Here is a 24,742-nt window from a genome sequence, read left to right as displayed (position 1 = left end):
TTCAATTCGTAATGAAATTGCTATTATGTGTCTGCATGAACACACAACTGTAACTGTACTCAAAAATAACAAAATAAGGGTTGTCTCAGTTCACAACTATATTGGTCAAATTTTGGGTGGGATTTGTTTGTGTCCCTACAGCTTCTTATTCAATTGAGCGAGATGCTCGGTTATGTCACACAGCCAGTTTGCATCTGACAGTTCAGACAATATTTCTTCAACCCTTTGTTACCTATTCCGCCTGGATCTTTTTTGTATTTTGGGCTGTAAAATTGTCAAAGAATGTCTGAGGAGTAAGTGCTTTTGGCTTTTTTCCTTTGTTACCTCAGATGTTCAACATACATGTATGTGTAAGAATGTGTAATAACTAAGGCTGTCAAAGTTAAAGCTTTATTAACGCATTAACCCACAATTATTTTAACACTGCTATTTTTTAACCCAATATTAATGTAAAAATTTTTTTTTTTTTTTACCTGAGCTCTTGGGGGGCCACATCAAATGACGTGGCGGGCCGGATTTGGCCCGCGGGCCGTGAGTTTGACACCTATGCATTAGACCATACTTTACTATGAATATGTGAATGAAAAAGTTTAACGTTGCTACACAATGAACAATACATATAGGACTTTGAATGGGCCCTAATAATGGCAATGTAGCAATAGAATTTAAAAAGTTATAGCCCTGCAAAGAAGGGGACTTTCTCTATAGACAAATAGAGCCGGCAACCTACGGTTGATAATGAATTTAACCCATGGCAGCCAAAGTGTTAATATCAATATTTCAAAAATCTGTGATCGAAATCATATTTTTCCTCCGCAGCCCTGAGACACAGTGCTGGCCTCCTCTCAACCCTCTAGCAGTTCAAGAGCGCCATCTGGTGGCCGATCGGCAGAAGCGCCAAACAAGTCATGTGGATGAAGTGGTGATCACCCATATTACTTCCGGGCACTCTCTATAGCTCCCGCGACTCAATCTTGAAACGCTCGATAATAGATCGCTCGCCCTAACTCAATAAACAACGTTATTTGGACGTATATACTATTATACAACCTGGAAATGGACCGGGTATTTCGACATCCCATAATGGAAAACTGTCTACCCCACGCTGATCGCCCAACGGCCCGCGGAGACCGGGGTGAGTTTTAGCGTGTAGTATTACCGTGTTCGACACTAACTGCTATGATGAACATTTGACCCACATTAGATAATAATAATAATAATAATTAATTTAATTTATATAGCGCGTCTCAATAACCCGAAGTCGCTGACAGTAGTCGGGAGCAGGGGTACAAACAAAGAAACGAAAGCAAAGAAACAAAAACAAAACAAAAAAACAAAAACAAAAACAAAAGGAACATGAGACCATGGGGGGAACGGGGGAGACAGCCTGATGGCACAAAAAAAAAAGACTGGAGACATATCAATCAGGTTGGAGGGGAGGGGGGGTTTAGGGGTGGGGGGGGGGGGTTGAAGGCAAGGGAGAACAGGTGGGTTTTGAGGCGAGCTTTGAAGGTGGAGAGTGTAGGGGAGTCTCTGATGGACTGGGGGAGGGAGTTCCAGAGTCGGGGTGCAGTGCGAGAGAAGGCCCGATCTCCGAAGTTTTTAAGCTTGGATGTCGGGACAGTGAGGGAGGCAGTGGAGGAGGACCGGAGGGAACGGGTAGGGCGGTAGGGGAGAAGGAGATCAGTCAGGTAGGGGGGGGCCAGGCTGTGGAGGGCTTTGAAGGTGAGGAGTAGTGTTTTAAAGTTAATGCGGTGTTTGATCGGGAGCCAGTGGAGGGAGTGGAGGACAGGAGTGATGTGTTCGCGGGATGAATGGTATAACGTTGCCCACGGAATTATAAACGATCCCCCGCCCATCATCAGATGATACGTAGAAACTTCTAGAAGCACGTCCATTTGAAATTTTTCATCTGGCACCGATCGCTACCAAACTGTATTTGATCATCAATATAATGCATTTGGGGCTATAAATCACGTTCTGGAGAAAGCTGCAGAAAGAGATGAAAACATACTTATACTTTAGATCATATTTTAGTATGAATATGTGAATGAAAAAGTTTAACGTTCATACACCCTGAACAATACATATAGGACATTGAATGGGCCCTAATGATGGCAATCTAGCAATAGAATTTAAAAAGTTATAGCCCTGCAAAGAAGGGGAACTTCTCCATAGACAAATAGAGCTGGCAAGGGATGGTATATCATGAATTTAACCTTCGGCAGTTAAAGTGTTAATAACGATGTTTTTTTCCAGGCAAAACATATGTTACTTCACAACATTTGGAGATACGACATGTGCTGTGTGTGAATTGTCTTGGTCGTTTGTGTAGCTTGGGTAGCGTTGGCCAAAGCTGTGTGTGGCCTGGTGTCAGTACCTGGCTACTCTATTTGCAGTTAGCCTATTTAGCTGATGTCGGCCATTGGCTCCTTGCTACTTTGTTTTCTCTGGTATAGACCCTCTTCTCTTTGGATTTAAGTGTTGATCTTTGTCCTTTTGGATCTATGTATATTCATGTTGCCTTTGTGAAGTTATCTTTTCCTTCTGTTTTGTTCTTCCATTAAAAGTTGAATATCCTTTAGGGGCTCATCTTTGCTCATCTCTCTCATACATGCTCTCTCTCTAACACACACACACACAGACATGCTCTCTCTCTCTAACACACAAGCTCTCTCTCTCTCTTTCTAACACACAGACATGCTCTATATCTCTCTCTAACACACAAAATGACATGCTCTCTATATATTTCTCTCTCTTTCTAACACATATATACATGCTCTCTCTCTAACACACACACACAAACAGACATGCTCTCTCTCCATCTCTCTCTTTCGAACAGACAGACATGCTCTATCTATCTCTCTCTTCAATTCAAATGGGCTTTATTTCACATTCTTGTATTTCTCTCAGTAGGTATGGGAGTTGAGTTATTGTCGATGTTTTCAAAGTCTCTTTGGGTGTTTGCAATTTGTGGGAAGTATGTCTTGGTATAGTGGGCAGGTTGTTGAGAAGTGGAGCTCGGTTTCCACCTCATCTTGTGTGCAGTGGGTCTGTCTTCGCTTGGGAGCCAGTTCTCTCTCTCTCTCTCTCTATTCTCCCTATGCCTACACACCCACTACACAAAGCGTGCACTCTCCCTCTCTCACACAGCTCCGGTCATGCATCCACTCAACTCATCAGGCTATAATTCTAAAAGTATTGATACTAAATATTGGAACGTTTTTAACAGCTGGGTATCACAATACCTTTCTAGTATTGGTGTATACTATTCAATTCACTGGCACTGGCTTTGCATTGTTGCCGATTTGAGACACAGGTGACACATGTATTAAAGGGGAACTATCTTATAAATGGCCTTTTTGAGTGTTTAGCATTGTTTCCTAGCTATGTCAACTTATATTAATATGATCTATGTCTCAAAATTCTCATATTGGCGCATTCTTCCAATTCTCCTCTCACAATATTCACCCTCACTGAACTGAGTCGTTTGAAAATGTGCCTATATGTGATGTCATATAGTCACTGCTGCATGTTAATGTTGGGACGCTCCGCAGTGGTTTAGGTGGCACCTGCAGCCCAGGCTCAAAACAGCTCGAAATCTTGAGGTAGAAAAATGCTGTTTTTGAGGACTTGATTAGAAATACAAAACAATGAATAAAAATATATATATATATTACAGAGGTGTTCCATAGACTCACAGGAATTGTGTAAAAGTGCCCAAATAGTGAAAGAAATAGTAAAATAGTTCCCCTTTAAGACTTTTGTGGCAATAAAGTTTGTTTCACCCTAACCCTGATCTAAAAAGCAGTGAAAACGTATATTCCACTAGTTTGGTAATTTCAGTAGAAGAATCGTAATAACAAATACCCCAACAGCATACAGTCTGCGTCAACATAGTATGCAATTGCATAGATGCAATTGCATCTATGGCATCTACTGTATGCAATTGGTGTTATCATGGCATGTAACACACACACCACAAAAGAGACACTCACTTTGCCGTTAAGGTTGGGAACTGTGTTGGGCTGAACGAGTCGCCGTCGCCGGCAGCCCAGTAGGGGTCGCGTGCGAGCGGCCACACATGTGCTGTCGTACGCCGACGATTGTTGGTGCTTGGTGTCTGTGCTCTCCGTCATCCTACCATAAAGACAAACAACAGGCCATCAGGGTTCCAACTATTTTCAAGACATCATTTTCCAGGACATTTTCAGTGACAGACTGCTGGTAAGAGATCACGCCCCAGATGAATTAGTTCCTCTCTGTGGAGGTTCTCATTAAAAGAAAAATCAGATACTCAAAATGACATGATGCGCAAACACACAACTTTCTCTCAGCGATGCACAGCACCCACTTCACTGACATTAAGAGTTGACTCACAAACCTGAAAAATCTAGCAAGCACATTGACTTAAGCTAACAAAACACGCATTGTTGGCAAATCAATTTAATGTTATTCTATGTTAACATTTAAAACAAGTTAAACAGAAGTCTCGCTCTGAAATCCTGTGAGGTGTGAATTGTTGCAGGAGCTGTTGAGGAAGACAACAGTGGAAGCGCGAGAGAGTTGGAGAGGAGTAAACGTATTCATGAAATGTGTGTGGCTCGCTAACTGTTGTGCCAACGTTACACCAAACACTCAAGACATTGTAACTGTGACCGTTCTGATCGACAATAAGCGCCATCGGGTATAACATTATTGCAATAAGCTCAATAAATTGATCATATTTGACAGGAATTTCTTTCTTCCATTTGTCCGGGACATTGAAATCTTCCAGGACACGTTGATGCGCACCAATTTTGTGCAGGGACAATCTTCATGGGCAATGCATGGCAAATTGCGGTCACTCATTCAATCACGGACGTTTTGGCAGGGACATTTAGTCGAATACATGCGCAGGAGCGACTTTCTCCTGCTCTGACACAGCACTAACATAGTCTGGAGAGGTCAGACTAAGCAATGTCTTTCTCTGCATCTTCCTAAACCATCCCAGAAAGCAATTGCAAGACATTAACACAAAAGCTGCTAAAAAGCACTGGATTTCCACGATGCCAGAGGCAGCTTCACTCTTCAACTTTCCCTTTGTTATTTCTGTTAGGTGAGAATCTACTCATGTTTCTTCAACTGTAGAGCATGTTTATTTCCTGTTAACATGCATACCTTTGTGTATTTCCCAGTCTGTGCTTGTAAAATGATGAGCCGAGATGCGTTAGCTTACATTACAGTGAATGGTTGTTTATTGTTAACAACCTTGATTCTCTGAATACCACCTGCAGGGAGTGGGTGTCTTATAATAAATGTGCTGTGGGTCTGGACCAGGGGAGAAAACTAACTTTTTGGCTTACCAGCCAACTGGCGAGTAGCTGATTTTTTTTACCAGCCAAACAGATTTTTTACCAGCCAAAAAAAATCGCTAATTGTGATAATTACTTCTTTGTATGTCTTCGTCTAAATTGATTTTCAATCATAGTAATAATCACACCGTGTCTCTACTCTTTAAAATATTTATTAGCATAAAACATCAATAACAGTGTCTCTACTCTTCACAATATTAGCATAAAACATATTAACATGAAAGAGGGATCTATTCTGGACTGGGTTGGGCTGAACTGGGCAGTGAAAGATGCTGGGTTGGACTGGGTTGGGCAGTGAAAGAAAAAAAACGAAGTATGTTGTGAAGTGTATAGATAGATGTGAAATGTATAGATGTAGCAGTACTGTCCATCTGTATGTTGTGTATGTCATATGTTATGATGAATTGAAAATGGGGGACCCTGATGTAAACCAGACGAAAGTCTTTCTCTGGTCTGCATTCCCTTAACAATTGTATGTATTGCGAATTGAGCCGTACTGTATTGTACCCATTCTGCAATCTGTTAATAAAGTTTTCAATCAATCAATCAATCAAGTTAACTTTGAACCTCGGTTGTCAAGCCACGTAAATGTTGTGTATGCATCTGGGTAGGCATCACAACGGTGTTCACTGTGCCTTTAAGACGGCACAGTGGGCTGGACGACAGGGCTGTGAAATACCGTCAGTGTTGTGGTATCGTCAGTTCGGTTAGAGTGTTGTTGTGCACTGGTTGAGCATGCAATAAAACATATAACCTTACGTCGTAGTCCGGTGCGTTTTTGGAAACATTATAGTCATAACCTAGCTAACATGGGGCTGGCTGCTTTGAGCACACACACACACAGGGCTAACGTTAGCTAGCAAGCAGCTATAAAGCTAAAACGCTAACTAGAAGCTAACTACTGTATACTGTTCCAATAGACTAACATACATCTGTGATTTAAATGTGTCCTTGCCTTATACTCGAGGGTTGTATTAGGGTTGGATGCAGTTCCCCGTTGGTCAGTCTGTCTGTTTTCCATCTTCTGCTGTGTTTAACGTTATCTGTTTGCGAGTGCTCCCTTGACTGATGGCTAGTACCGCAGGACTTTTATTCAACAAACTATATGTCCACGGGTCTTGTGCAGTGCTCTTGTGACACTGTCAACTAAAGCGAGCACTCAGAAGACGCGCACCATTTGCCAGTGATTGCAGAATGTTTTTTTTTGTTTTGTTTACTAGTCGCCAGACTGGCGAGTGGTCTTCATGAATCACTCGCCAAACCTAAAAAATACTCGCATTTGGCGAGTAAAGTGGCCTAATATCCTCCCCTGGTCTGGACCCTTTCTGACTGAACTTGTTTCTAACTGAAACCCTGCCGTAACTACCAGTTCACCTTTATCTGGTCCTGAACATGGCCCTTTCAGCTGCTAGCTGTTGCAGGTATATCTGACAGTTTACTCTTAGCAAAAAAGGAAAATATGAGATGTTCTCTCATTTTCCAGGTTTTTCCAGCAGTTATAGCATGTTCTTCACGGCTTTAACATCTGGTGACAATCAGCCAAAGGACTTGGGTCTCAAATAACTTGGTTAATTTCTAATTAGAAATATTGCTTTGGTCAACAGCCTTAAGAGACGGGAAATTAAATAGACCACCTAAAAAACTAAATTCACACGGTATAAAGAAATTATTCGAAAATCTACCTTGAACATCCAAAACAGCAGTGTCCACGCGTCACCTGGCTATTGTTGTGATGTCGTTTTGGGTGGATGCATGTAAATGTCAGTACCTGGCTACAATAACCAATAAACTTCAATTTCAATAATGAGAAACTTGATCGACATGCCTGGCTGATTCAGTTGTTGAACAGGTTACTGTGAAAAGGTAAAGATGTAATTCAGTCCTCTTTTTTTTCCTTGTATGTGCAAACTTAGCCTCACATAGTGTCATGGTAGATACATTTTGAATGTCTACAAAGAAACATGACCGCAACCAAATATAAATCCTCTCATTTCAGGAGAGATTAATAATCTCATCATTATCATGATCATATTTCTTTCAAATGTAATAATAGTAACCACCTATTGCTCAGCCAAAAGAGGGAAAGGTAGCTGGCAGACAGACCATTCCATCTGTGGGCTGGACACCACATGTGGTGAGGGAGATCCTTTTAATTGGTTCATTTATGGAAACAGGGATACTCAAGCAAGCTTGGCAGTTGTACCTGTTGAGAACACCATTGACGGGCCGTCCGTTCTGGCCTCTCCAGGGACCAGGCTCTATGGTGGTGACGTGGGCGGTGACAGTGTGCTCCAGCCGTTCTGTGCTAGCCTCCTGGACAGACAGATAAGACAACTCAGATAGACTCCACCTACCGTGAAGCGGCAATGCAGCCTGGCAAGCAACACTTAGCCAATCAATGCAAGCTAAAAGGGGAATACCACACAATAAAGAAATGACTCATTATGTCATTGCTGTGACCTTGAATCGTATAAGCCTACACTGTCAACATGTAAACAAGTCTTTCTCGAAGCTGAACAAACACTAGAGCCAAGACTCTTATCTGTGATGTCATCAAGATGAACAGCTTGGATCTGCCCCACTGGCCAATGGCGTTGTGGAGACACAGAATGCTCGTTTGAGCTTTCACACCCAAATGAGCTGCATGTCATGCAATATCATTTGTTCTAAACCAGAAATTTAGGAGCTTTCATATTTGTGAGCCATTACAGAGCTGGGGAGCTGACAAACTGACCTCTTCAGTCCTGGCTTCAGCTAGCCTAGAAACTAATTTCAGTAAGTGACATAAGTGGTTGGCTGGTCTCCACTTTCAGGTTAGTTAAAAGCCTGGTTTCACTTATACATCCTCACGCTGTTGGGTTTGTCGTGTCAAGAGTAATGATGCCTCCCTATAGTTTCTTCGCAACATTAAAATCAACCAGGCCATCCTTTTTTCCTTGAAAGGCCAGTGCATTGGCAGGTTAGCCTTTGTAGAAGACGACTGACCAAGTGAAACACCCTGGGGCAGAGAAATACCATGTAGACGCTGGCAGTCACCAGTATTCCCCTTTAGATGAACCACCGCAGCCCTCTGATCAATCAAGTCTGACACGTTTGCTTAGAAGCTACACATGCAGCAACACCACACAATTAAAGAACGACAGGAGAATTTGTTTGCATCCAGGCCCCATTTAAAACATCGTCTGGCAGGATGTTGACAGGAGGCCTACAGGCTTCAGTATTGAGACATCTAGTTAGTATTGAGACAATTAGCACTGTGCTGGAATCCTCTCACCAGGCTTCAATACAATGGGTCAAGTGTTGTAGCATTCAAAAACCATGATGCATGTCTTTTTCCAAAACTGGAAGCTCACAGTATAAATCAGATGTGTCTTCATGTGTTCTACTGAGGAAATGGTTACAAACTGTACTGTACATTGTATCAACCATTATAATGACATTCACAGGTCTTGTGCTATACAAGTTGCTTAGGTAAATAACCGGCCTGTGACGCTCATAACTTCTAAAGACATACAGTTTGCAAACATTTCCTCAGTAGAACGTATGAAAACACATCAGATTATCTTGCTTGCTTGAATAATTTTGCCTTCGATTTCAATTCACAAAACGGCTTTGAGAATCAAAACGGCTGAAGCGACAACAGCCTCGCCTGGGGCTGAGTGGATTATATTGTGATGAAATTAAGATATTGTGGTAGTACACAATTCTGTTTGAATAGATGACATACCAACTCACATTCTTCAAAAAATGAGACTGGAAATCTCAAAGCATATGAAAATTCCGATTTGATGTCACATTTGCAACCATTTATATTCAACATTACCAAGATCGATGGAACAAATATCAATTGGATTATTTTACATATTAACATGATTTCACATACACAAGCAGATACAATATAAAAATATATATATATAAAGGCATTATGATTATTGTGATATTGATTTCTTCCATATGGCCCTACCATTCTTACCCGAGTGCTTACGAGTTCTGCCTTCACCTCTGTCAGGCCAGCAGGGGGTGTGCTGGGGGCCAGACCTCCCAGCTCCACTGAACCCTGTGGAAGAGAGAGCAAGTGTTACACTTTGACACAAAAAGACAAAGACTGAAAGCATCTGCCGTGTGATGCAACTTAGCAGTACTACACACGCAGAAAACAAACTATAGCCAATTAAGAGTCTCGTGTCTTATACTCAAGTAATAGTTTGAGTATAATGTGCTTATGGTACCATTAATACTACAACCAGGGCCGCCTCAGGGGGTGTATTTTTATTTATTATTTCTTTTAATTTCTTTTAATTTTTTTTGCGAGTCCCCCCTTCCCGCGAGGCCCTTTTTCATCACAGACCTAAAAATCTAGTTTTGCTTATATATTTCACATTAGACACGTTTGTAGAATGTGTCTGACTTGTTCCTGGCTGTGCGGCTCTGCAGATACACTATTGGAGCTCTGCAGCAGACATACTATTGGTTTCAACGAAGGGAGGGGTTACATGTGTACAGTCGGCCGGTGTGCGTCAGCTGCGTCTGACTATTTCGCGCGTGCAGCATTGGAGGTTATGCCAGCCAAGACGAAGAGGATGGTCGTTCGGCAGATGGACTGAAGATGAAAGTTGTTGCATGTTAGAAAGTTCAGTCAGGCTAGCCATGTTGGCTTAGCTAAAGGCAGGGACAGCTAGTTAGCTTTAGCTACGTTATAATATCGAGTGCTAACGTGTGGTTCAGTCGGGATAGCCATGTCGGCTAGTAGCTTAGCTAAAGGCTAACTAGCATTAGCTAACCTAGAGAGAGCACGTGCAGCATTGTTATGCCAAGATTATGTTGGCTAACGTTATGTGGAGCCAGCGGGCCGGCTAGCTATCGTAGCTAACGTTATGTGGAGCCAGCGGGCCGGCTAGCTATCGTAGCTAACCTTATGTTGAGCTAGCGGGCCGGCTAGCTATCGTAGCTAATGTTATGTTGAGCTAGCGGGCCGGCTAACTATTGTAGCCAACGTTATGTTGAGCTAGCGGGCCGGCTAGCTGTCGTAGACGTTATGTTGAGCCAAGCGGGCCGGCTAGCTATCGTAGCTAACGTTATGTTGAGCTAGCGGGCCGGCTAGCTATCGTAGCCAACGTTATGTTGAGCTAGCGGGCCGGCTAGCTGTCGTAACGTTATGTTGAGCCAAGCGGGCCGGCTAGCTAACGTAGCCAACGTTATATTGAGCCAAACGGGCCGGCTAGCTGTCGTAGCTAATGTTATATTGAGCCAAAGCGGGCCGGCTAGCTAACGTAGCTAACGTTATATTGAGCCAAACGGGCCGGCTAGCTGTCGTAGCTAACGGTGTGTACCTGGTGTCAGTACCTGGCTACTTTATTTGCAGTTAGCCTATTTAGCTGATGTCGGCCGTTGGCTCCTTGCTACTTTGTTTTCTCTGGTATAGACCCTCTTCTCTTTGGATTTAAGTGTTGATCTTTGTCCTTTTGGATCCATGTATATTCATGTTGCCTTTGTGAAGTTATCTTTTCCTTCGGTTTTGTTCTTCCATTAAAAGTTGAATATCCTTTAGGGGCTCATCTTAGCTGTCTTGCTTATCTCTCTCTCCCTCTGTCTGGACCACAGACTCATCTCTCTCTCTCTCTCTCTGGACCACAGACTCATCTCTCTCTCTCTGGACCACAGACTCTCTCTGTCTGGATCATCACAGACTCTCTCTCTCCCTCTCTCTCTCTCTCTCTCTCTCTCTCTGAGCATTGCATTGCTTATAGTTGTCAATTGTGTCGGTCAGTTCATTGCAATTTTTCCTTCAGTCACATTTAGTTTTATCCTGCACCTGGCCTAAAACAGGTTGGATATGCACACAGCTGCTCTACTGTGTTTGTAGCAGAGCAACCATACCTGAATCTTTTTAAATCTCGCACAGGACCTCGCATTTCTCCCAGGCGGCCCTGACTACAACACAGCAGAGTAGGGTCAATACTACCAAAGTGTTGCGATATCAAAACCTTTACAATCCAAAAGATTATAGAGTACCATAGTAATGACAGTGTTATGAATATCACTTTGTGGTTCATATAGGGCAGCAGCTTGAGTTGGTACCATTCACCAACCAATGTCCATGTGGAATATAATGATAGGACTGCCAGTGAGTCACTGGTTGGCCAGTATGTGCCATTAGTAGGGGTGTAATGGTATACAAAAACCACAGTACGGTACGTACCTCGGTTTTGAAGTCACGGTTCGGTACGGGTTTTCGGTACAGTGGGGGAAAGTTTGGCTTTCCATGTTCCACTCAGGGGTGATGTAGTGTGCAGTAACTAATTGTACTTGGGCGGTCAACGAATATTCTATATTGAAATTAATAATAGATTTTTATTTTTTTTTATAATAATAATAATTATATTAGATTGTGAAAAAAAACAGGTATGTTTAACAGTTAGTGGTTAACATACCGCTGTATTCGTTCGGTACACTACACAGCCGTTCGGTACGGTACGGTACACACTGAAACTAGGGATGCACAATAATTATCGGGCCGATATCAGCAATTATGACGTCATCCCAATAAACCCGATAACGTTATTGATAGCTGCGATAATATAATATATTTTTTTGTTATATTATTTTTGTCGTACTGTGGTACGACTGATCGCATGTGGTTTAGGAAGAGGGCGTTTTACACAAATCTAGCGCTCCCTTTCTTGGCTGTGACGTAGCCACGTAAGTTTCTGAAGCAGCGCTGATGTAAACAAAGATGGCGTCAGACTCAGTAATGTGGGGGAAAAAGTTTGCTTGCTATGTATATCAAATGCAATGCAGAAGTTCCACAAGGAGGGAAAAGGGCAACAACTTATAATACATCCAACCTAACAAGTCACCTGCAACATCACCACCACTACGATGGTGTGTTATTGTGTTAAAAGCCTACGACGACGCGCGAGCAGCTAAAGCTGCTGCCAATCTAGCCCCTTTCATGACTGTGATGCAACCCTTGGTTGAATACGCAGTCACTTATTGCTCCGTAGTAGCCAGGTTAATTTGCACCACCAAGCACTGCTTAAAAGCTAGCGGCTTGAGCCCTTGGGTCATTTCTGTCAAACTTCTTTAATTTAGCAAACGCCTCGTCAATAGGTACAAGCGCTGCGGGTTCCTTTGTAGCTGGCTTTGGATTCACAGCAGCTTTAGCTGCTCGCGCGTCGTCGTAGGCTTTTAACACACCATCGTAGCGGTGGTGATGTTGCAGGTGACTTGTTAGGTTGGATGTATTATAAGTTATTGATGGATTGTGAATTTTCTGATTCAAATTATATTTATTTGGAAAAATAAATATGGTCACTTTATCAGTCAAAACTGTTGTCTTGGCTTTGTTTTATTCATAGTAGTAACGCTCATGTCATGATAAATCTGGTTAGGTCAAAACTACAGGAATATACATTAAAAAAAAAAAATACAATAAATATCGGTTATCGGTATCGGCCTTGAGGAGCATAAAGTTATCGGTATCTGGTTCAAAAAATCAATATTGTGCACCCCTAACTGAAACGGTTCGGTACGGATACATGTACCTTTACACCCCTAGCCATTAGTCTACTGCTATTTGAATGTTAACCCTTTTTGTTGCGGGGCAATATTGGAATATTGCAGTTCGTGTAAATGCTGGTATATTGCAGTGTGTCTAAATGCTGGTATATTGCTTGCCTGTTGACATAACTTGCATGTTAAGTGGTTGTGTTCAGGGGAGGAAACTAACTTTTTGGCTTACCAGCCAACTGGCGGGTATCTGATTTTTTTTACCAGCCAAATAGATTTTTTACCAGACAAAAAAAATCGCTAATTGTGATAATTACTTCTTTGTACGTCTTCGTCTAAATTGATTTTCAATCATAGTAAATTAATCACACTGTCTCTACTATTCTGGACTGGGTTGGGCTGAACTGGGCAGTGAAAGATGCTGGGTTGGGCTGGTCTAGGTTATACTGAATGATGAATTGAAAATGAATTGAAAATGGGGGACCCTGATGTAAACAAGACGAAAGTCTTTCTCTGGTCTGCATCCCCTTAACAATTGCATGTATTGAGCCGTACTGTACTGTACCCATTCTGCAATCTGTTAAATAAAGTTTTCATTCATCACAGCTCAACTACTAGGAATGTGTGTCTGACTCTTAAGTGCAGGAAATATTCATCAGAAAGGGGGGACATGATGGAGGGAATGGAAAGAGCAGGTTTGACAGGAGCAGGGTTGAAGGGATTGATTGATTGAAAAGTTTATTAACAGATTGCAGAATGGGTACAATACAGTACAGTTCAATACATACAATTGTTAAGGGGATGCAGACCAGAGAAAGACTTTAGTCTTGTTTACATCAGGGTCCCCCATTTTCAATTCATCATAACATATTGGAGTGTGGAGGAAGTGGACAAGGCATTAAGCAAACAGGACTGAAATGGGGGACCCTGATGTAAACAAGACTAAAGTCCTTCTCTGGTCTGCATCCCCTTAACAATTGTGTGTATTGAGCTGTACTGTATTGTACCCATTCTGCAATCTGTTAATAAAGTTTTCAATCAATCAATACTGGGTTGGGCAGTGAAAGAACCAAGCATTTCACTGTAATGTAATAGCTAAATAAAACAACTTGAACTTGACTTGTTACATTTGCACTCTGGTTGTATGCCAAATGTATTCTGGTTGTACTGTACTTGTGCTGTAAGATGACAATACATTGGAACCGAATCGACAACGCTAGGGGTTCAGCAGGTGTGTTCTGAATGCCAAATATGACAACATCACCGTTGTGAAGGGCATATGGGCGAGTGGTGATATGCTGGGAAACCCGGTAATAATAAAATGTCACTCGGCTGCATTTAAGCAAAGCCGCTCAGTATAGTCGTCCACTATGTTGAATGCGCGTTATGGTAGCTTGTTACATGCTAGGTAGCTAGCCGGCTAATGCTGGTTGACTTGTCATTCTCATCCGACTCGAAGGAGACGCGTCGCGTGCTGTTGTTCGCCCCCATGTCAGACCGCACCGATATCCGAAAGCGACGACTCTACATGCAATTATTTTCATCCACTCATGTGTTTTTGTAAGTTTGTCTACGTTGTCAAGCCGGTGACAGGAGTCTGTAGGGCCGCACGCAGTGGTCTGTCCACTTCCCCTAGATGGGCGGCATCTTCTAGAAAACGAGTGTTCATTGGAGGAGCTTAGAGCGCATCTGTACAACGATGATGTTCATTGGTTATGGTATTATTATGTGGCGCAAATGGGAGGAATCAAGGGGGGAGTCAGAGTTCGGTTTGTGCCAGTGAGCGAATCAGCAGATTGCAGAATGATTTTTTTGTTTTGTTTTGTAATTACTAGTACTCGCCAGACTGGCGAGTGCTCTTCATGAATTACTCGCCAAACGTAAAAAATACTCGCAATTGGCGAGTAAAGTGGCCTAATTTCCTCCCCTGGTTGTGTTATAATCGTTGTGCTGACAACAGGTGCTTGTGTTATAATCGTTGTGTTGACATTATCAGGTGCTTATGTTATAATCGTTGTGCTGACTAGGGCTGTGACATGTGTATGACATTTTCTCACACCGGTTGTGTGTGGCTAATTCAAAAATAAAAATAAAAATTTCATTTTAATTTCTTTAATATACCTGTATATATATATATTTTTTTATTATTAAGACATGAGAGTTTACCCGCGATCGTGATTAGACAAATTTCTAAGGTCGGAGTGTAGGAGTCCCGAAACTATTTTAAACATGTTTGATAATCTATCCATTTGTCCCTCAACGTTCTGAAATGTGATAAAAGTAGTAGGGTGTTGCCTGCTCCTTAAGAGTGATGCGTTGTGCAATATAATACTGTAGGTTTACGGCAAGCAGCAAGCAGTCACACATCCCAACTCCAACTTAAAACTAACGTTATTTGAGCGAACATTTAACGTTATTATAACACTATTTTAACGTTAGTGAATTTGAATGCACATACATAGCTAGTTAAATATAACAGCTTGTGTCATCAATCATTGGGGGAAACTAGTCAATAGCTAACGTTATAGATAGCTAGCCTAATAGCTAACGCTATAGATAGCTACGCTAGATAGCTAGCCTAATAGCTAACGTTATAGATAGCTAGCCTAATAGCTAACGTTATAGATGGCGAACGCTAACGTTTGCAAACAAAGCTAACGTTATCCAGTTGAAATTACAGACCATAATAGCTATGATAACGTTAACGAAGTGAGAGTAGGGGTTAAGTCAAGAGTGTAGCGGGGTCGGTAGAGAGAGGCAGCACTTAATTTCAATTATGGGATGTTGAAATGCCAGATCTATTTCCAGGTTGTATAATAGTATATACGTCCAAATCATGTTGTTTTTTCGAGTTATTTCCACCGATCGATGTTCACTGTGTGAAGACGGTAGGGATGGGTACCGAATTCGGTACTTTTGAGGTACTGAACCGAAACACGTCGGTACTACCGAGTATCGAATCAAGTGAGAAACCAAAAAAATAATAATAATAATAATAATAATAATATTTTGTATTTTTTTTTTACTTTTTTCTTTTCATGTCAACGTTCACACGCACAATATATGCTTACCTAGGATTTGACTTGATTCAACAACAAAGCAGTCGGAGCAATGACAAGCCGAAAACTGTCGAAATTGTAGTTATTTGAAGTTTGAATTATTTTTTTACGACTGAGGTAGGTAAATAAAATTTCTTGAGACTAAAGTACCGAAAAAAGGTACCGTTGGGTACCGGTATCGATTCACAGGTACCGGTACCGGTATCGGTTCAAATGTGAAAGGTACCCATCCCTAGAAGACGGAGTCTCTCTAACATTAGCGAGTGCCCGGACCACATATGGAGTGAGTCCTGCCGGTTCAAAGGTTGACATCCGGTTTTTCGATCTGCCGATCGGCCACCAGATGGCGCTCTTGAACCGCTAGAGGGTTGAGAGGAGATCAGCAGTGTGTCTCAAGGCTGCAGAGGGGAAATATGATTCCGATCAGATTTTTGAAATATTGATATCAAAGACGATTTACGGCGTCCTCTGCAACTTGAGCATGGCAAGGACAGACGCCTAAACACGTTCCCGGCAGTTAAAGTGTTAAATGCACCGAGTTAAAAATGATCACGGCCCTTTTCTTTTACCGCGGATGTCGCGGTTGTCTGTTCTGCATCCGCGGGTGCCTTGACACACCGCGGGATTGCGGTGATGCGGTTACCGTGACAGCCCTAGTGCAGACATTATCAGGTGCTTGTGTTATAATCGTTGTGTTGACATTATCAGGTGCTTATGTTATAATCATTGTGTTGACATTACCAGGTGCTTGTGTCGTTATAACAGGGATTAAAGCAAAAAAATAATCTCCTGACTGAAATCTTTCAGGCCAAGTCATATTCTTATTTTAACCTCCACTGTATTTTAATTTTTTTTATAGCGTTAGCGTTTTAAGGGTGCCTACTTGTTTCGGTTTAGTCGATAATCCAATGTACAGTTACCCCCCCACCTCCAATGTACAGTTCCCCCCCCCCCCCTCCACCCAACCTACCCAACCTCCTCCAATGTAGTTTCTTCATCAAATGTATATACTCTTTTTTAGACTCTTATTGTATCACAAACAATACTGTATTTGTAAATCTGGTATGTCATAAATGTATAGATGTAGCAGTATTGTCTATCTGTATGTCATGTGTGTCATATATGTTATGATGAATTGAAAATGGGGGACCCCGATGTAAACAAGATGAAAGTCTCTCTGGTCTGCATCCCCTTAACACTATAGGGACCAGCCACGAGTTAACTCGTGTTTCGGTGCCATGCGTTGTGGACCCGAGCCACGATTTAACTCGTGGCAAGTTGTTATTGTTTTATTCCATATTAATAACGCTATTAACGTCTACGATAGACTTGCAGGACCTACCCACATATTTGATTTTCGAAACATGCAATACCGGCCAGATCCGCTTAGGGGCGCCATCGCTCCACTGCAGTATCATTGAGGGCGATTTTTTACTGTCTGTGGGCGTTTCATATGAGCCTCGGTTCCAAACGAACACCCTCCATCTTTGATCCCGTTACCGAACGCAGATTTCAGCCTGGAATAATGGGATTTATGATAAACCAATGGGCATATCGATCTACCAGATTCCGATGACTACTGACGAAATGCTGCCGGCGATCACATGGGCTGATGGTAGGATACTATTCCCCCAAATTACAGCTGGATTGGACATTGTTTTAAAACGCAACGTGATCGATCAGTGAAAATGGCTGATTGAACGCACACTGTATTGCTAATCAATAATAGTAATCGGCGTCGACCGCCGCCCCCATTTCATCCATAGATGCTCTGTAATAGTCTGGATGCTACGCAGTTTGTTTTATTTCATTCGTATATATACAGCAGAAATGGCGTTTGATATAACGTGACTAGCCTTTAGCCTATTATCTAGCTCCCCAGAAAAAAGACTAGGCGAAAACTGCGATAAACCTTATATTCACGGCGCTATAAAATGACAACCAACCGATGGATTTTTATTTTCTTTAAGCCATTATGAAGGCACGGTTTATGCACTCAAGTGACAATGAGAATGGACAGATAGCAATACTATAAAGTATATATATAGCTGTTAGAAAGTACATAGGTTTGTTGACAACGCTCGGTCCTCTGGCCTATAAATCGGTGCAAGACTCTGGTCGCCAAAGTGTTAACAATTGTGTGTATTGAGCCATACTGTACCCATTCTGCAATCTGTTAATAAAGTTTTCAATCAATCAGACAAATGTATAGAAAAGCTTTTATTATAACCATATAACAAAATTATATTATTGTTTATGAAAATGTTTTAGCCCTATGCTTGACTATTATTTTAGGCATGGCAACAAATAAAATAATAATAAAATGAATAAATAAAATATTAAATAAATAAATAGGCTACACATCTCTTTTTGTGTTACAAATTGTGCTCACCGATATGAACATAGGACTCTTTACTTACTTATGGTACTTTATGGTATTCCACCATGCAATGTGTGTTTTTATTTTAGAATGCTCATGAGTCATGATTATTGCTGAAGTCTTGAGTCATACAATACTCACTGGCTTTCATAACCTAACAGACTAACTTGTCTTGCTCAATACTTGTTTGAGTTTTAGCTTTTAGGCCATGTTTAGACGGAGAGAGTCTGAACAGAAACCGCAAAAGTCATCTTGCGGTCTCACTTTTAATGTTGCGTTTAGACTAGTGTTTTGGGATGGAATTCTGCGTGCAGACGAGGCTGTAACGACTCGAGACGACGGAGCCCCGCTGTCACACAAAGGAAGGAACTGAGCTATGAATGACCAACAACAATGCTATATGGTCGGGTAAATACGCTGATGTTATTGAACGTGTAACTATAACGTTAATGCCACAAAACTAACGCTTTTCTTAATCATAAGTAACTTTGATGCAGTAGCGTGTGTGTGTGTGGGGGCGGGGTTGTGCAGGTCGCTTGACTGAAACTTTTCTACTATTAGCATAATCCTGTCTCGAGTCGCTGCGTGCGTCCTGACATTATTGCTCGCCATGACTCTGCTTGGCGTGGCCGCGGTAGGAAAAAATTCCCCTTTTCATGATATTTGACGCCTGATTGGCTCAATTTAGTTTCAATCTGTATGCATCTACAAATCATATTATACCAGGTAGCCAATTGACGGGAAATCCGCCAGACTCCGAATCAAATGGACGGAACTCCGAATCAAATGGATGGAATTCCGTCTCAAGACGGAACGCTTTAATGCCTGCGTTATTATCATTGTGTTGACATTATCAGGTGCTTGTGTTATAATCGTTGTGCTGACATTATCAGGTGCTTGTGTTATAATCGTTGTGCTGACCATCATCAGGTGCGTGTTATTATCGGTGTGCCGACATTACCAGATAAGCACAACGTTTCTTGTCTATCTATATATATACCTAGCTTTACTGTGTGAATTTACCTGGATATGAAGTCTATACTAGTGCAAAATATAAAGAGATAAGACTGAGATATGACGCTGCTGAAGGAGCTTTGTTTCGAAGGTTTGAACACAATAGCTTTTCAAATTAGTTGATTAGCAACTTTCCCAGGAAAGCGCATCACGTTTAAAATGCAACACAAGGCCGTTTACTAGAGTGGTTTTCATGTCAGCAGCAGTGGTATGAGTATAGGGGAAACACTGTCAAGTCCGCTCATTCTAATTCTGTCCCAATACAGCCAGATAAAACATGTAAGCCAGTATTTGCTAAGCTAGAAGTTAAAATCTTCCCTGAAGCCATAAATGATTACGGCTGCGTCTGGTTAGCTAGTCTGTTTTGCAACACCAGAGATGTGCGTGCTCCCTTTCTCCATTCGTGACTGCCGTCTAAAATGCTCTAAATACTTCATTGTCATCAACCTATGAATGACTCGTTATAAGTAAAATCATTCCATTGTGTAATTACAATTCATACAGTTGTCGCGGGTCTGTGCAGTTTGGTATTGTGACCACAGTACACAACAGAGTAATTGAACTGAAGAACCATATAACTCCATTTTGAAAAGTTTGAGTCGATGTATCATATTAACAGTTGTAAAATCAATCCAAATAACTTGTGTGACTGTGAGTGTGATATATCACTATAGAGCAGGGGTTCCCAAAGTTTTCAGGCCGCGACCCCCGAAATAACGGTGTTATAGCCGCGACCCCCACTATTATAGATCTGGAACAAGCTTGACGAGAGTCTGAAAATGTCTAAATCCTTTAAAACATTAAAAAAATCACTGAAAGAGGAACTGCTTAAATCATATCTCTAATTAGAATCATAACTTATGTATATAAATTGTCTGTATTTATGTATCTATGTTGTATGTCAGTTAGTAAGTAGGTGTGTAAACCTACCCACATTGTATGTTTTGTTTTTGTTGTTTATATTTTGTCTATATTTGTGATCAGCTTCTTGGGAGACCTGGCACATGCACACAATTGTGTCGTTGTTGTATCACATGAAGATATGTACATGTAATATATCTTGTGTGTGTGTGTGAGAATAAATTCATTTATAGCCCTAAATGCATTATATTGATGATCAAATACAGTTTGGTAGGAATCTGTGCGAGATAAAAAATGTCAAATGGACGTGCTTCTAGAAGTTTCTACGTATCATCTGATGATGACCGGATGGGCGGGGGATCGTTTATAATTCCGTGGGCAGCGTTAGATGATTCATCCAGAGTGGGTTATATGTTCATCAGAGCAGTTAGTAAAGAACACGTTAGAATATAACGCTGAATCTTACCGTGGCTTCCTCGCGCAGCTGGCAGATGAGCGTGGAACAGAATTTTTTCTATTATGGGATGTAGAAATGCCCGATCCATTTCCAGGTTGTATAATAGTATATACGTCCAAATCATGTTGTTTTTTCGAGTTATTTGCACCGATCGATGTTCACTGTATCAAGACGGAGTCTCTCTAACGATAGCGAGTGGCCGGACCACATATGGATGAGCACTACCGGTTCAAAGGGTAATATCCGGTTGGCGATCTGCCGATCGGCCACCAGATGGCGCTCTTGAACCGCTAGAGAGTTGAGAGGAGATCAGCAGTGTGTCTCAGGGCTCCGGAAAGGAAATATGATTTCGATGACAGATTTTTGAAATATTGACATCAAAGACGAGTTACGGCGTCTTCGGCAGAATGAGCATGGCTAGGAAAGACGAGTTCCGGCGTTTTCGGCGATTAAAGTGTTAAATGCCAGTGTTTGTGATGGCATCACAAATTATTGTTAAAAAACAGGCTAGTGTAGTATGTATGATTAGCAACAACACTAGAGGTGGGCATATATTCTTTTTTTTAATCTAGATTAATCTATCTGCAATCCTGGAGTTAATCTAGATTAATCTAGATTAAAATGGCTAAAAAAAAATCTGCCGAAGGCATTCAAAATATGTGCGTTCTACCCAAATAATGACCAGAGGAGGAGATTTATCCTCTCCTCTTCATCTGAGGAGTCACTAGCTGTTCTATCTCCTTGTTCAACAGCATGAACATGTCTCTTCTTTTTGTAATTTCCAGTGTTTCTTTTAAAACCAGACTTATCGTAATTTTGTGCCCTTCCTTTGATGCCATTTCCATTGTTACACCGATATTGACAGCTCTCTCCAGTGTCAAATCACTCTGTCAGTAGTTTCTTCTGTGCACCTTCATTTCTTAATACACACACAAGCCTGTCTCTCAATGCGTCTTTTAGTGAATCTCTAAATTCACAATGCTGCTGACTGGTTGCTCACACACAGACTGCTGCAGAAGCAGGTTTCTCAACAAATTCAGTGCAAGCTCAGTGTAACAGTTCCATTGCTCCACATCGTCATCAAACGGTCCAATATTTCCAATAACCCAAGCCATTTCTGTTGTAAACACTCACGATAGTCCAGTCGATCCTTCCTTTAGTGTGTAAAGTGGATTTCCTCTTCTTGTAGATGTTTCCAAGTGCCGGGCAACGACGTGAGCTAACATGCTAACTCGCTAAGCTAACATGGTAAACAAAGCTCCCGACGGACTTCTTCTTTCTTGCATTGCGCAGATTCAGACGTCCTCATCGCCGAATTGTGTTATATCCTGAGGACTTCTTAACCTCACCTGTATAACAATGATTACCGGACCACTACTTTAGTTTGACACATTATTCTGACTACAGCTCAGGTACATACGCGTGCAATCACTTCCGGGTACCACAGCGTCACGCTGGGAACTACGGCAAGTATTTAAGGACAATACATCACACTAATGTATGGCTCCCAGACCCAACTTTGAGAAATAGATTAACGGTGTCAATTGTATTATCGCGCGATAATAGTCTTGCTTTAACGCAGCACGTTAACGGTGTTAACGGCCCAGCTCTAAAAATAATACAATCTTTTATTCAACTTCAGCCCTGATCATAACACCACATATTCATTTTATAATTCTAACCCTTTAAATGCCAGTGTGTGATGGCATATATTTACAATATATCAAATGCAAAGTTGATTTTTCTGGGGGGGGGGGGATTATTACAGGCGAACATGTGTCAATGATTAGCAACAACACTGATTTTGATGGATCTTTTGTTTTTTGTAAGGGTCCCGCGTCCACCAATCACATGCGGCTCCCTTTGTGTGTGTGAGCAAGAGAGAGAGAGAGATAGTTCTCCAACTTGTGTGAGTTACAGTGATCTCCTGGTTGTTCCCCACCTAGGTTATCTAACTATTGCGCCGCTGCAACTAGAAACATTGGCCTGTCCTGCTTCTAAGTTCAGTGGGCTGACTGTATAGAAAAAAGTTGTGGAAATCTTTTTTTTCTATCATCTGGCGACCCCCCCGCGGCGGCTCGCGACCCCCACTTTGGGAACCACTGCTATAGAGTAGAGCCATATGGAATCCGCGATCACGGAATTGAGCAATAAAAATGGAATCAACTATAATATTAAAAAAAAAAAAAAAAAAAAAAAAAAAAAAAAAAAAAAAAAAAACTTTTTTTTTTATATGTTGTGGGACTTGTACAGCACTTTGTTCAACTTTGTCAGTGCTGTAAAGTTTAAACCTTTTTAAATCTTAGACAAACAAAACACTTTGCTTTCATGAAATATTGTAAGCCGTCATTTGAGGCTTTATAAAAGCAGCACAATGAACACAAATCTGTCAGTGCCGAGTCCGACCTCATCTTAAATAACAAACAGCATTGCTTGTTGTAGTTAACAAAGAGAGGCAGAGTTGATTTTGCAAAAATATATATAATTATTATTTTTTTTATAATCGAATTTTATTTTCATATTCGAATCCCATGCCCATCGAAAGAAGCTTCCAAGCTTCGAAGTATTTAAGACAGCCCTATTAAATGGACTGTTATATCTTATTAAATTGTGGACATTTATTCATTCCCACTTATTAGACACTATTTCTGATGGTAAAATTAGCGTACAAAGCAAAATACAAAATTCTGAAATATTAAAACGGAAAAAACGGAATTTGGAAAAGAATAAAATGGAATTTGGAAAAAAATAAAACGGATTTCATATGGCTCTACTATAGAGTACTCAACCCCTACTATCTTCAACTGTGAATGAACAACACTAGCTTACCATCTTTAGATAATAAAGTACACAACCACTACAGTCTTCAACTATGATTGAACACAACACTCCAACTTACCATCTTGAATCCTTTGAAAACATTCTTCCTTCAAAAACTCAAACCTGACTTATATGGTTCTTCGTTCTGAGGTACTCAATTGTTGTTATACAAGTACATGTGTGAAATCAATATAGCCAATATTTAAAGCAAAAACACCAGTGCCACACACACAACTCACTGACCTTGCTGGCGCGGATCTGCCGGTAGATGTCGGTCTGCTGTCTGATGCGGTACTCCAGGTCTGAGATGTGAGCCTGGAGCCAGTTCCAGTGGCTGATGATGGCGGCCCTCTCCACCGTGTAGCGGCTCTCCGCCCGCTTCCATCTAGGAACACAGGGAAACCGACAACACGGATAAGAGTCGATTCACACGGTGCAGTTCTATGAGTGTTCATGGTTCGTAGACGACAATAACCATTTACCAAGATGGGGCGAAATAAGGTTCAGTAGAACTTTCAACTAGGGACTTGACATTTATGGCGGTCACCATTCAATCTAAAATAGATTCTCCCAACATATAGGCAATTTGATTTGACGGGTTTTTAGATCACCATTACCATTCATGTTACAAAGCTTGTAGGCCTATATTGTGTCTTGCTGCTTGGATAATTTTGGCAATCTGTAGGATTCATCAAACGGATGACTTTCAGTTCTATGAGAAAGTCAAAACCGTGTAACAAAAAATACATTTGTGGAAGTTGTGAATCAATTATTAATATCAAATGTCTCATAATATTGAATTCAATATCATGAATCGGTTTCAATAACATTTCACTGGTTAATGTACAAATGATGATCAGTGAGGTGCAGCATACGGCAGTGGAAGCAGCTCAACAGGAGTACATCCACCACAGATGTCATTCAGTCAAAATGGTGGTTTAGAGAGGATTCTTTCTCCAACCTGACCCAGACAGTTCCCCTGTCGGCCTACAGGGGTCAGTGAGTCAGCATTATGCAGCCAGCAGCTACAATCACAGACTGAAATCTTAGTCACATCTCAACCAGCTATAAAGCCAGGCACACACACAGCCCTCATCTGCTTAGATGATGTAGAGAAGCCCCGGTTTCCATCACTTTCATGAAAGTTTGTGGTGGAGAACGGTGGCCCAAGCTGGAGCAGAGCACTCTATTTTACCAGTATAAAACACACACTAGATGGGCATTTTCAAAGGCAATGAGGAAAATGTCTGCTCCTGCAGTGCAGAGCGACGCCCACAGAGGGTGCCGT

At 41.4% G+C, this 24,742-nt stretch overlaps 1 protein-coding gene across 2 annotated transcripts in view; it reads right to left on the bottom strand.

Annotated features, from left to right (window-relative positions):
• Window positions 1-24,742, bottom strand: part of LOC311236122 (KAT8 regulatory NSL complex subunit 1-like) — a 216,273-nt gene that overhangs the window by 41,438 nt on the left and 150,093 nt on the right. For both annotated transcript variants that reach the window (XM_084323738.1, XM_084323737.1), the window contains exons 3-6: window positions 23,698-23,839; window positions 9,328-9,411; window positions 7,558-7,667; window positions 3,999-4,140 (exon numbers count right to left, since the gene is read on the bottom strand). In XM_084323738.1, coding sequence (XP_084179864.1) covers window positions 3,999-4,140; window positions 7,558-7,667; window positions 9,328-9,411; window positions 23,698-23,839 — 478 coding nt within the window. The remainder of the gene's footprint in view (window positions 1-3,998; window positions 4,141-7,557; window positions 7,668-9,327; window positions 9,412-23,697; window positions 23,840-24,742) is intronic.

This window comes from Notolepis coatsorum (assembly GCF_963971535.1).
Source record: "Notolepis coatsorum genome assembly, chromosome: 10".
In the NCBI taxonomy this organism is placed as follows: domain Eukaryota; kingdom Metazoa; phylum Chordata; class Actinopteri; order Aulopiformes; family Paralepididae; genus Notolepis; species Notolepis coatsorum.
This window is presented reverse-complemented; position numbering and strand designations above follow the sequence as displayed.